At 51.4% G+C, this 11,873-nt stretch overlaps 1 protein-coding gene across 1 annotated transcript; it reads right to left on the bottom strand.

The window, feature by feature from the left end:
• Positions 1 to 458: 458 nt before the first annotated feature.
• On the bottom strand, positions 459 to 11,324 carry hmox2b (heme oxygenase 2b). Its single transcript, XM_078558761.1, has 5 exons — positions 11,031 to 11,324; positions 5,892 to 6,009; positions 3,102 to 3,593; positions 1,826 to 1,943; positions 459 to 1,267 (listed from the first exon to the last, which is right to left on the bottom strand). The coding sequence occupies exons 1-5, from the start codon at positions 11,108 to 11,110 to the stop codon at positions 1,152 to 1,154; spliced, it is 924 nt and encodes a 307-aa protein (XP_078414887.1). The 5' UTR covers positions 11,111 to 11,324; the 3' UTR covers positions 459 to 1,151.
• Between the last annotated feature and the right edge of the window lie 549 nt (positions 11,325 to 11,873).

Genomic DNA, 11,873 nt, shown 5'->3' with positions numbered 1-11,873 from the left:
CATTCTCCATGACACCACCTCCACCACAGTCCACTTGCTAACCAATCAGCATTCTTCTCATACAGTATAAATGTTTCCCCTGATATTAGTATTTTCAATATCTGAATAAAGGGTTATGGGGATAGTGTGGGTAAAAGGTATTGAAGTGTTCAATCAGCTATGGTCATATTGAATGGCAGAGTGGGCTCAACAGGCTGAATGCCCTTCTCTTGTTCCAGTGTTCTTGCAAATTGTCCTGATGAGGGCAAGATGAAAAGCTTCAACAAAGTCTTTCAGCGATACCAAAGCATAGATGTATTTAAGAGGAAGTTAGATAAACATGAAGAAATAGAATGTGTTAATAGGGTGAGATGAAGGGTGGAACATAAACACCAGCATAGACAAGTTGGACTGTACTTTGCATAGAAATCAGCACAGAAACAAAGTGTAGTCAGTGTAAATAAGGACATTTCACCAGAGACTTGTTAGAACGTTTAATAATCAAGAGCATAAATACATTGGATAAAGAACAAACTTACTGAAAGTATTCAGGTCCAATCACTGATTAAAGAAAGTGTAATTTCACACAATGTTACATTTAATTGCATCCCAACCAGGCAACACCTTGAAAATGAATCAGGGTCTTCAGCAAGGCCTAGATCCACAGGGAGGTGAATGTTGAACTAGAGACATGGAATTTATCCTCTCAAAGTGAGGTCACTGTGGTTAGATACATGTTCGGACGTGTCTTGAGTATTTTTGATCAATTACAGTAACCAGTTGTGCTCCTTCAAAATAAATTGGAAAATCAGTTTGTACAAAAACAGCTACAGCAGTGACAGTGAGGACACTACAATTCAGGGAGGCAGTCACAGGTGGGATTCCATATTCCCAACCACCTATATTTACACCTTACTCAGTGGCATTAGTTATAGAGTGGTGCATACCTGAACAATAAACACAAAGTCAGCAGAATATTGAGCTGAGAGTTAACGGGCCTGTGTCCAAGGCCAAACACTGCAAAGAGACAAGAGTTGAAGTAGGTGTCCAGTGTCCATTCTCACAGATCAAATACTTCTTTGAGTAGGGAGGGGAGGTGCGGGGTGGGGGTGCTGCGATGGGGAGATGTTTGCATCACTTTGTTGAACAGTCCCTGTCTATGGCAGTAAACATCACAGCAGATACCAGCCAGCAGTGAGTGCCAGAAGAGCAGCTAGCACCAGCTGGAAAGGACAGCTCTGCACCACAGCCACCACAGAGTGCAGCGGGCACCCCATTTCACCATTGCCTGGAGAGAGAAAGAGAAAAACAGCCAAAGGATTAATCAAGAGGCAGAATGTCATGTGCCATGGTTAATTACATTGACCTGCAGTATATAGTACTGGGGCATCAGTGAAATACACCAAGTACATCATACCATAGAAACACAGACCAGCAAAAGTCCACACCAACATCAGCAGGCTGTGTCACCCACTGGTGCCAGCAGTTTGCTACCAGCTTGGGTTCTCAGACAGTTGCTTGTTCAGATGTTAGCAAGTCAACCCCTTGGTATAAACTGGACCAACTCAGAGGGACCCATTTCCATTGGAGGCTAGACTTCAGCTGCCCAATCATTCCCAGAGGCTGGAGAGTGACAAAGGTTCATCAGTGTTCAGGTGCTGTGATAATCCACAGGAGCATCTACTTTGCACCTAATTGCTGTGCTAATTTGTGGGTTCCCTGAACCATTCTGCTCCACCAGAGTCTGGGATTCTCTCCATCATTCCCCAATCACAGTCCGGGATCACCTCCATTCTCCCCAATTACATTTCCCACAGAATGGTGCTCACATGCCAAGCACATGTACCTTTTTCAGCATAGAATGGGCACTTCCGGGCATCTCCTTTCCCATCATGGAGCGGGACTCCAGGTGCCTGCACCACTTCCCCCAGGGTTTTTCCAAACTTATCTAATTCCTCAAAAACCTGCGGAATTTGTGATTAGAGCAAAGATTAAAGTGGGTTAGTTATTAGATGGCAAAATCTTTCAATACAAAATGTGCAGTTGGACAGGTGGGGCCTTTAGAAACAAAGCTGGGAACCGACAGAGCTTATTTTAACTGCAGAGAAGCATTGTGGGTTCACTCAATGTAACAACTGTGGCTGCCCGTTCTCTCAGTCACGAGTAGTACCAGTAAACATCAATACAGTTCTCAACAAGGCTGAGAGAGCCTCCTCACTGTTCGAAATAATGTTCAGTTGTCTGAGAGGACATACTGGAAACTTGTTCACAGACAGATGTGGGGAGCCACATTCTGTTCATTCAGCAGCATATTTATATAGCAGCTTTAATGTGGTAAAATGCTCCAGGGCACATCACAGGAGCATTATCAAACAAAAACCGGCACCAAGCCGCATACATTACAACAGGTGTCCAAAGGTTTGATCAAAGAGCTTGGTTATAAGCAGTGTCCTAAAGAAGTAAAGAAAGAGAGGTGGAGAGGATTAATGAGGGAACTCTCGAGCTTTGGGCCAAGGCAACTGAAGGCACAGCCACCAATGATGAAGCTATTAAAATCAGGGATGCTCAAGAGGCTAAAATTAGAGTGGTGCAGATATCTGAGGGTTATGGGCTGCTGGAGGTTACAGAGATAGAGAGAGCCAAGGCTGTGAGAGATTTGAAAACAAGGAAAAAATTTAAAAACCATGTGTTGCTTAACCAGGGGCCCATGTACATCAGTGAGAACGGGGGCAATGGGCTCCAGCTGTTTCAATTCCTGCAATAGGGATATAGAGAAAAAAAACACTAGAAATCATAATTAAGACAGAAAATGGCAGAAAACTATATGCGGAGAAAGTGGGCAATATTTTGTGGCAAAATACACTTAAGCAGCAGGGAGTATTCCAACAAAAGGATGCAACCCAAAATGTTTCTGCCATTTTCTGCTCCTGTTTTTCTGCATGTTATTACATGGCAGTGCCTGGTTCATCAGAGCCTCACTTAGTGAAGTATCCTGGATGTTACTGCTCCCTGACTGGCTGCATCGTATGACACAACCCGTCAGCTGAGGGAGAACAAGGCCACATTAAATTTGGGAGCCAGAATCACACTCCTCCTTATTAACACCCCTCAGAAACATTCACCTCCATGTTGAAGCAAAAGGCTCGGTTAGCCTCCTCCACAATCCTCTCCCTGATCTCCCTGCTGGTCTCCAGAGTGTTCAACCGTGATCGGTACAGCTGCTTGAAGCGAGCAGGGTTGGAAATGTTGTCGAAGGTGTAGAATTGCAAGCCTTCTCCAGTGCTGGGCAAGCGCAAGGCTCTCTGCGCCACTTTCTTCAGCACCTGACCCCCTGACAGATCGCCCATGTAGCGGGTGTAGGCATGTGCTGCCAGCAGCTCGGGTTCATATTCCCCAATGTGATGGATCCGCTCTACATATCTTGCTGTGGCCTCTGAACACTTGATCTGGTCCTGCCAATCTGCTCCATAGAAGTACTCCAGGTCCTGGGCTAGAGCATCCTTGCGGTGCAGTTCGAGCGGGAAGTAAAGAGGAGCAAAGCCAGGGTGTTCTGCATTTTTATCCATCTCCTCCTCCAGGGCGGAGTAGGTGAAGTAGAGGGCGACCGTGCTCAACTGTAACACAAGGTAGCAGAAATGATGGAACAGCTCATGGCACCAAATCCCAGTTAGTTTTGCAGATCTACTATTCTTCTCCCCGGGTCGCCTGATATCCCCCAGTACCTCAACCCAAGCGGCCGTTCATGCGCAAGACTAGTATTGGCAAGTAATATAAGAGAGGGAGAAAAGAAAGCAATACTTGACTCTGTCCTTATTCTTGGCCTTTCCAATGGGGGTCACCGGCCAACAAAAAAAGCAGCAGGCACCTTGACCGATTTCTAGCTCTTGCCCTGCTGATCAGCCCCAAAGGTGGTCCCTATCCAAGTGCAACAAATTCAAAACATATTTGCAATTGCAGCTGCACAATAACCACTCTCTTCTGATGAGTATATCTCAGCCACCACATTCACAGTATCTTAAGAAACACAGTAATTCTTCACTTAACATTGTAATTTCATTCCTGAAAAGTGCAATTTTAAATGAAACAACGTCTAGTAAATCTGATTTTCCCATTACAGCAAACGTAAGAACTATAGTTAGGTTCTGTAGGACCAATCTCGTCAGAAAAACAACATGGAAAAATTTTACCCTAAAAGTTGAAATATTGCACATTCCTATATTTGTAAATCAATAAAATTAATTTAAAAATATAAAACAAATGTGCTAACTCTTTCTACTTAATTCCTGCTCTTTGACCCTCCCTGTTGCCGCGTACCTCTCCCGTTCCCCCTCGCTTGTCGCTTCCCTCTCCCAAAACCTGGAGGCGAGTGGGAGGGAGGTGGCGGGCAGGAGGGAGGTGGCAACAGGAGAAATGGTGCCAGATCGGGCCACTGATGCCTGTGCGAAACAAAAATCCCGATAAAGTGCACGTACAATTATATCTGGGACATTAAAGCAGAATGACTTAAAACAGGGACTTATTGTAAAAAATTGCATTTCTTTAGTGCTTTACATGGTTTCAGGACATCAGAGTGTTTTATGGTCAAATACTTTTCAAGTGTAGTCACTATTTCGATGTCAGAAACGAGGCAGCCAATTGTGTACAGCAAGATCCAACAAACAGCAATGTGGTAATGACCAGATAACCTGTTTTTCTGGCACTGGTTCGGAGATAAATATTAGCCACCTGAGAAGGCAGACTGAACTTCAGTTTAACGTCTCAACTGAAAGATGGCAAATCCGACGCGCAGCGCTCCCTCGGCACCAGCCCTCCGACACCGCAGCGCTCCCTCGGCACCAGCCCTCCGACACCGCAGCGCTCCCTCGGCACCAGCCCTCCGACACCGCAGCGCTCCCTCGGCACCAGCCCTCCGACACCGCAGCGCTCCCTCGGCACCAGCCCTCCGACACCGCAGCGCTCCCTCGGCACCAGCCCTCCGACACCGCAGCGCTCCCTCGGCACCAGCCCTCCGACACCGCAGCGCTCCCTCGGCACCAGCCCTCCGACACCGCAGCGCTCCCTCGGCACCAGCCCCCCGACAATTCAATGCTCTCACAGCACTTCACTGGAGTGTCAGTCTGGATTTCTGTGAAGTTCTAGCATGGGATATGAGTGCACATCCTTTCTACTCAGAGGTGAGAACGATAGCTTTTCAGCCTTGGTTGTCACATCGAATCTAAACACAAAGGACATATTCGCTCAGAGGCCATAGATAAAGCCTGGTGCCTCCTCAGATGTAGCTGTGTGCAGCACTGCCTGATGCTATTAGTTACTCGGCCAACAAGGCCAAAGAAACCAGGAAAACGTTCCAACTGTTTAAGTAAAGGACAACTCAATGGAATAGGGATTTCTAAAGAGCCAATTCTACGGGGACAGTAGGATGAAAATCTTACAAAGCCCATGGACCAATGTCAACTCATCCCCATTCCAAGTGGATTTAAATGACAGGTCCTAGTGACGGCATACGAGTGGCCAGCAGCAGGCTTGAGTGCTGGGGGCTGAGTGACCGGCAGTGATGGAACTTGGGGAACTCTTCCACCTTGTGCAACTCACTCACCCTGTGGCAGGCCCCTTTCACATAATGGCACTTTGACAATGAACAGATCCATTTAAACAGTGATGTGCTGAGCTGAGTCCTTCCAGAACATTCGATATTCATGTAACTATACAATGAAGTGCCCAAATCCTGCACAGGTCAATGGGTCAATCCTCCCACTCCCTCCCCACAACAGTTCCTGGTAGCATAAAAACTATTACGTCCCAGTGTTGACCCTTCTGTATCCACATGCGTTGCTACCCATCCAGTCTGCAGGGAAGCCCTCATAACCTGACTGCTAGAACACACAGATAGCACAGACCATGATCAGCCCTACCTCAAACAGTTCTCGCCGAATCTTGCCTTTCAGGAACTCCTTCACAAACTGAGTGTTCTCTGCTCGATCATGAGACTCTTTTGTTCCTTCCTTCAAGATCTCCGAGAGGTCCGTGGAACTTTTGCGGCAGGGAGGAAAGAGAAAAATTAGAGCTAGCAATGAGTAGACGGAGGATGAGAGGTGTCAGATTGAGTTTGAAAACAAGAGCCAGCACACAGAGAGAGAACCAGAAGGCTGTTTTTATGCTACTGAAAAGGTGGTAATTCATTGCCACTATCTGTATCAGGCTAAACAAGCATTCCCAGGGCAGGGATCAGCACCAGTGCAGTAAGCTCTCTCTACAGCAAGGTGCCTTGAATGTGGCCCTGGTAAAACATCACTGAGTCATTTCCCAAACCAGTCATCTTTGTGCCCTCTTTGACTAAGAAAACCAGTTTAATTGCCCAAGATCAGACACTGAAAGGCAGGCTGGTTGAAGGGCTGAATAGCCTCTTCCTGTTGCTACGATCAGCTTCTTGGTGCCATGAATGTGCAGCATTCAAGAATGCTGCTCTCACACAACTGGGCGAGATATTCTTCCCATTGGCGCCAATGTGAGGAGACAGAGTAACCATCAACATCTTTAATGTAATTAAACATCCCAAGGTGCTTCATCTGAGCATTATAAAAAAAAATGGCATCAAGCCAGAGCAGGAGATAATAGGGCAGACGACCAAAAACTTGGTCAAAGAGAGTGGGTGGGTTTTAAGGAGTGTATTAAAAGAGGAAAGCGAGGTAGAGAGGCAGAGAGGTGTAAGGAGGGTATTCCAGAGCTTAGAGTCTAGGCAACTGAAGGTGTGACCACCAAGCATAGAGCAATTAAAATCAGGGATGCTCAAAAGTCCAGAATTATGGGAGTACAGATATATCAGTGGGTCATGGGGCTGGAGAAGAATACAATTGAAAACAAGGATGAGAATTTTAAAGTCAAAATGCTGCTTGACCAGGACCCAATGTAGGTCAGTGAGCACAGGAGTGATGGTGAAGAACTGTGCTACAACGTCAAAAGCAGCAGAGAGGTCAGGAAGGATGAGGTGAGGAGTTAAGCTTTGCCACAGTCACATAGAACGTCATTTAGATAAGAGCTGATTCAGTACCATGGCAGGGGCAGAAATCAGATTGGAGCGATTCAAGCAGGGCATTCCAGAAAAGATGGGAACAGACGTGGGTCAACACATTCAAGAACTTTGGGGCAAAGACGATGGAGGGGCATGGGGGTGTGTGGAAGGAAGAGCAGCGGCAGGGTAGGGGGGGGAAGAGAAAGAGAGGTATGGGGATTGGGGAGAGAGAAAGGTATGGGGGAGGTTGGAAAATGGCGCCGGGGTGGGGGGGGAAAGAGGAGCCCGTGAAGGGGAATGGGGGGTGGAAAGAAGAGACAGAGATCGGTGGGGGGAGGAGAAGAGAGATCGGTGGGAAAGAAGAGAGATCGGGGGGAAAGAAGAGAGATCGGGGGGAAAGAAGAGAGATTGGGGGGAAAGAAGAGAGATCGGGGGGAAAGAAGAGAGATTGGGGGGAAAGAAGAGAGATCGGGGGGAGAAGAGAGATCGGGGCGGGGGGAGTAGAGAGATTGGTGTGGGGGGGAGAAGCAGAGAGATCGGGGGGGGGAGAAGAGAGATCGGGGGGTGGGGAGAAGAGAGATCGGGGGGGGGGGGGGGAAGAGGAGAGATCGGGGGCTGAAGAGAGATTGGGGGGGGGAGACAAGAGAGATCGGGGGGGGGAAGAAGACAGATCGGGGGGGGGGGAGAAGAGAGATCGGGGGGGAAGAAGAGAGATCAGGGGGGTAGAAGAGAGATCGGGGGGGAAGAAGAGAGATCGGGGGGGAAGAAGAGAGATCGGGGGGGAAGAAGAGAGATCGGGGGGGAAGAAGAGAGATCGGGGGGGAAGAAGAGAGATCGGGGGGGGAAGAAGAGAGATCGGGGGGGAAGAAGAGAGATCGGGGGGGAAGAAGAGAGATCGGGGGGGAAGAAGAGAGATCGGGGGCGAAGTAGAGAGATCGGGGGGGGAAGAAGAGAGATCGGGGGGGAAGAAGAGAGATCGGGGGGGAAGAAGAGAGATCAGGGGGGTAGAAGAGAGATCGGGGGGGAAGAAGAGAGATCGGGGGGGAAGAAGAGAGATCGGGGGGGAAGAAGAGAGATCGGGGGGGAAGAAGAGAGATCGGGGGGGAAGAAGAGAGATCGGGGGGGAAGAAGAGAGATCGGGGGCGAAGTAGAGAGATCGGGGGGGAAGAAGAGAGATCGGGGGGGAAGAAGAGAGATCGGGGGGGAAGAAGAGAGATCGGGGGGGAAGAAGAGAGATCGGGGGGGAAGAAGAGAGATCGGGGGGGAAGAAGAGAGATCGGGGGGGAAGAAGAGAGATCGGGGGCGAAGAAGAGAGATCGGGGGCGAAGAAGAGAGATCGGGGGGAAAGAAGAGAGATCGGGGGGGGAGAAGAGAGATCGGGGGGGAAGTAGAGAGATCGGGGGGGAAGTAGAGAGATCGGGGGGGAAGAAGAGAGATCGGGGGGGAAGAAGAGAGATCGGAGGGGAAGAAGAGAGATCGGGGGGGAAGAAGAGAGATCGGGGGGGAAGAAGAGAGATCGGAGGGGAAGAAGAGAGATCAGCGGGGGGAAGAGAGATCGGGGGGGAAAGAAGAGAGATCGGGGGGGGGAAGAAGAGAGATCAGCGGGGGGGAAGAGAGATCGGGGGGGGAAGAAGAGAGATCGGGGGGGGAAGAAGAGAGATCGGGGGGGGAAGAAGAGAGATCGGGGGGGAGAAGAGAGATCGGGGGGGAGAAGAGAGATTGGGGGGGAGAAGAGAGATCTAGGGGGGGAGAAGAGGGATCGGGGGGGGGAAGAGAGATCGGGGGGGGCGGAGAAGAGAGATGGGGGGTGTGGGGGGAAAGAAGAGAGATCGGGGCGGGAAAGAAGAGAAATCAGCGGGGGGAAGAGAGATCGGAGGGTGAAGAAGAGAGATCGGGGGGGAAGAAGAGACCGGGGAGGGGGAGAAGAGAGATCGGGGGGAGAAGAGAGATCGGGGGTGGGGGGGGGGAAGAAGAGAGATCAGGGGTGGGGGGAAAGAAGAGAGATCGGGGGGTGGAAAGAAGAGAGATCGGGGGTGGGGGAAAAGAAGAGAGATCGGGTGTGGGGTAAAAGAAGAGAGATCGGGGGTGGTGGAAAAGAAGAGAGATCGGGGGTGGTGGAAAAGAAGAGAGATCGGGGGTGGTGGAAAAGAAGAGAGATCGGGGGTGGTGGAAAAGAAAAGAGATCGGGGGGAAAGAAGAGAGATCGGGGGGAAAGAAGAGAGATCGGGGGGAAAGAAGAGAGATCGGGGGCAAAGAAGAGAGATCGGGGGGAAAGAAGAGAGATCGGGGGGAAAGAAGAGAGATCGGGGGGAAAGAAGAGAGATCGGGGGGAAAGAAGAGAGATCGGGGGCAAAGAAGAGAGATCGGGGGCAAAGAAGAGAGATCGGGGGCAAAGAAGAGAGATCGGGGGCAAAGAAGAGAGATCGGGGGCAAAGAAGAGAGATCGGGGGCAAAGAAGAGAGATCGGGGGCAAAGAAGAGAGATCGGGGGCAAAGAAGAGAGATCGGGGGCAAAGAAGAGAGATCGGGGGCAAAGAAGAGAAATCGGGGGGAAAGAAGAGAGATCGGGGGGAAAGAAGAGAGATCGGGGGGAAAGAAGAGAGATCGGGGGGGAAAGAAGAGAGATCGGGGGGGAAAGAAGAGAGATCGGGGGGGAAAGAAGAGAGATCGGGGGGGAAAGAAGAGAGATCGGGGGGGAAAGAAGAGAGATCGGGGGGGAAAGAAGAGAGATTGGGGGGGAAAGAAGAGAGATCGGGGGAAAGAAGAGAGATCGGGGGGGGGAAAAAGAGAGATCGGAGGGGAAGAAGAGAGATCGGGGGGAAAGAAGAGAGATCGGGAGCAAAGAAGAGAGATCGGGAGCAAAGAAGAGAGATCGGGGGCAAAGAAGAGAGATCGGGGGCAAAGAAGAGAGATCGGGGGCAAAGAAGAGAGATCGGGGGCAAAGAAGAGAGATCGGGGGCAAAGAAGAGAGATCGGGGGCAAAGGAGAGAGATCGGGGGGAAAGGAGAGAGATCGGGGGGAAAGAAGAGAGATCGGGGGGAAAGAAGAGAGATCGGGGGGAAAGAAGAGAGATCGGGGGGAAAGAAGAGAGATCGGGGGGGAAAGAAGAGAGATCGGGGGGGAAAGAAGAGAGATGGGGGGGGAAGAAGAGAGATCGGGGGGGGAAGAAGAGAGATCGGGGGGGGTGGAAGAAGAGAGATGGGGGGGGAGAAGAGAGATCGGGGGGGGGAGAAGAGAGATCGGGGGGGGAAGTAGAGAGATCGGGGGGGGAAGTAGAGAGATCGGGGGGGAAGAAGAGAGATCGGAGGGGAAGAAGAGAGATCGGGGGGGAAGAAGAGAGATCGGGGGGGAAGAAGAGAGATCGGGGAGGGGGGAGAAGAGAGATCATGGGGGGGAGAAGAGAGATCGGGGGGGGAAAGAAGAGAGATCGGGGAGGGGGGAGAAGAGAGATCGGGGGGGAAGAAGAGAGACCGGGGAGGGGGGAGAAGAGAGATCGGGGGGGAAGAAGAGAGACCGGGGAAGGGGAGAAGAGAGATTTGGGGAGGAGAGGTCGGGGGGGGGGGGGGGGGGTGGGAAGAGAGGTCGGGGGAAAAGAAGAGAGATCGGAGGGGAAGAAGAGAGGTCGGGGGAAAAGAAGAGAGATCGGGGGGGGGGGGGGAAAGAAGAGAGATCGGGTGGGAAAAGAAGAGAGATCGGGGGGGGGGGGGGAAGAAGAGAGATCGGGGGGAAAGAAGAGAGATCGGGTGGGAAAAGAAGAGAGATCGGGGGGGGGAAGAAGAGAGATCGGGGGGGGGGAAAGAAGAGAGATCGGGGGGAAAGAAGAGAGATTGGGACTGGGGGGGGGGAGAAGAGAGATCGGGGGGGGGGAAAGAAGAGAGATCGGGGGGGGGTGGTTGGCGAACCGGGAAGACAGTTCATGATTTGCAAGGACGGAAGGGTCATGGATTGTTTGAGGAGGCGCAACAACTCCCGGGTTAAAGCTCCGTAATCAGGCTCCAGTTTAATTAAATCCCACTCGGGCTACTCGGGCCTCCCGCACAAACCTAACGGTTTCTCCGTCCATTTCCATCTCCTCCACTTCACTGGGCGACTCCGCGCTCTCCTCGTCTTTGCTGGGGGACATTTCCAGGGATTTTCACTGCCGACAGTTGCGCCTCAGGTCGACCATAGCTAATGGGAACGGAAAGTGACAATTGGACACCAATGCCGGACCTGCAGTGGGACACAGAAGGCGGGGAGCTGAAGCTGACGCTCAGTAGGCGGGGGAAGGAGAAAATCAACCAGACTACGGCTTGCGGGTGTGACGTCAGCTGGCTCCCGGTGACCGGATGTGGCGTGTATGAATCACCGTGGAAACCGTGGCCTAGCCACCGCCTCATCCTCACTCCCAGGGCCAACGCATGAACACGCCCCCAAAACTGCCAGAGCCATTGCTGGAACAGGAGCCCCGGCTTCAGACTGAGCCTAGACGGGGAACATTTCCAACCTCAGTGATAGGTGGACACCATTGGGAAACAGGGGTGAAGGTGGTGAATATGAGTTTACTCTGAGATAGGCCTTGATTTCTCTCCACCTCCTCCAATACCAACAGGAGGGGAAGATGCAGCCTCCGGTAGCCGATCAGCGTCGAGAGGTTGCAGCTCCCACCACCCTTCGCCTCCACTCGCCGTCCCCGCAGCTGCATCTGACAACTGCTATCTCAGGCTAATGATGTTGATGGTTCAGTCCGAGGAGCCCGATTTGCCGGTTTCAGGATCTGTGGGCTGCGGGGAGAGCTCATTCTGAGGCTCCCTTGGCCCCGGGTTTGGCTCTCGGGGCCTCGGCTTCTGCCTGGGTTGGTTACACAAAGCCTTGGCCGGGTGCCATCTGGAGAACAGCGATCAGAT

This window comes from Cetorhinus maximus, chromosome 15 (assembly GCF_964194155.1).
Source record: "Cetorhinus maximus chromosome 15, sCetMax3.hap1.1, whole genome shotgun sequence".
Classification (NCBI taxonomy): domain Eukaryota; kingdom Metazoa; phylum Chordata; class Chondrichthyes; order Lamniformes; family Cetorhinidae; genus Cetorhinus; species Cetorhinus maximus.
Note: the sequence above shows the minus strand (reverse complement) of the source record. Positions and strands in the feature narration are given on the sequence as shown.

Excerpts from the sequence above, each read along its gene's own strand:
- hmox2b (XM_078558761.1), bottom strand. The coding sequence starts at position 11,110 with ATGTCCCCCAGCAAAGACGAGGAGAGCGCGGAGTCGCCCAGTGAAGTG. Across the intron at positions 3,594-5,891 it reads TTCGGCGAGAACTGTTTGAG|TTGAGCACGGTCGCCCTCTA; the intron begins GTAGGGCTGATC and ends CTTGTGTTACAG. Across the intron at positions 1,268-1,825 it reads CCCATTCTATGCTGAAAAAG|GCAATGGTGAAATGGGGTGC; the intron begins GTACATGTGCTT and ends TTCTCTCTCCAG.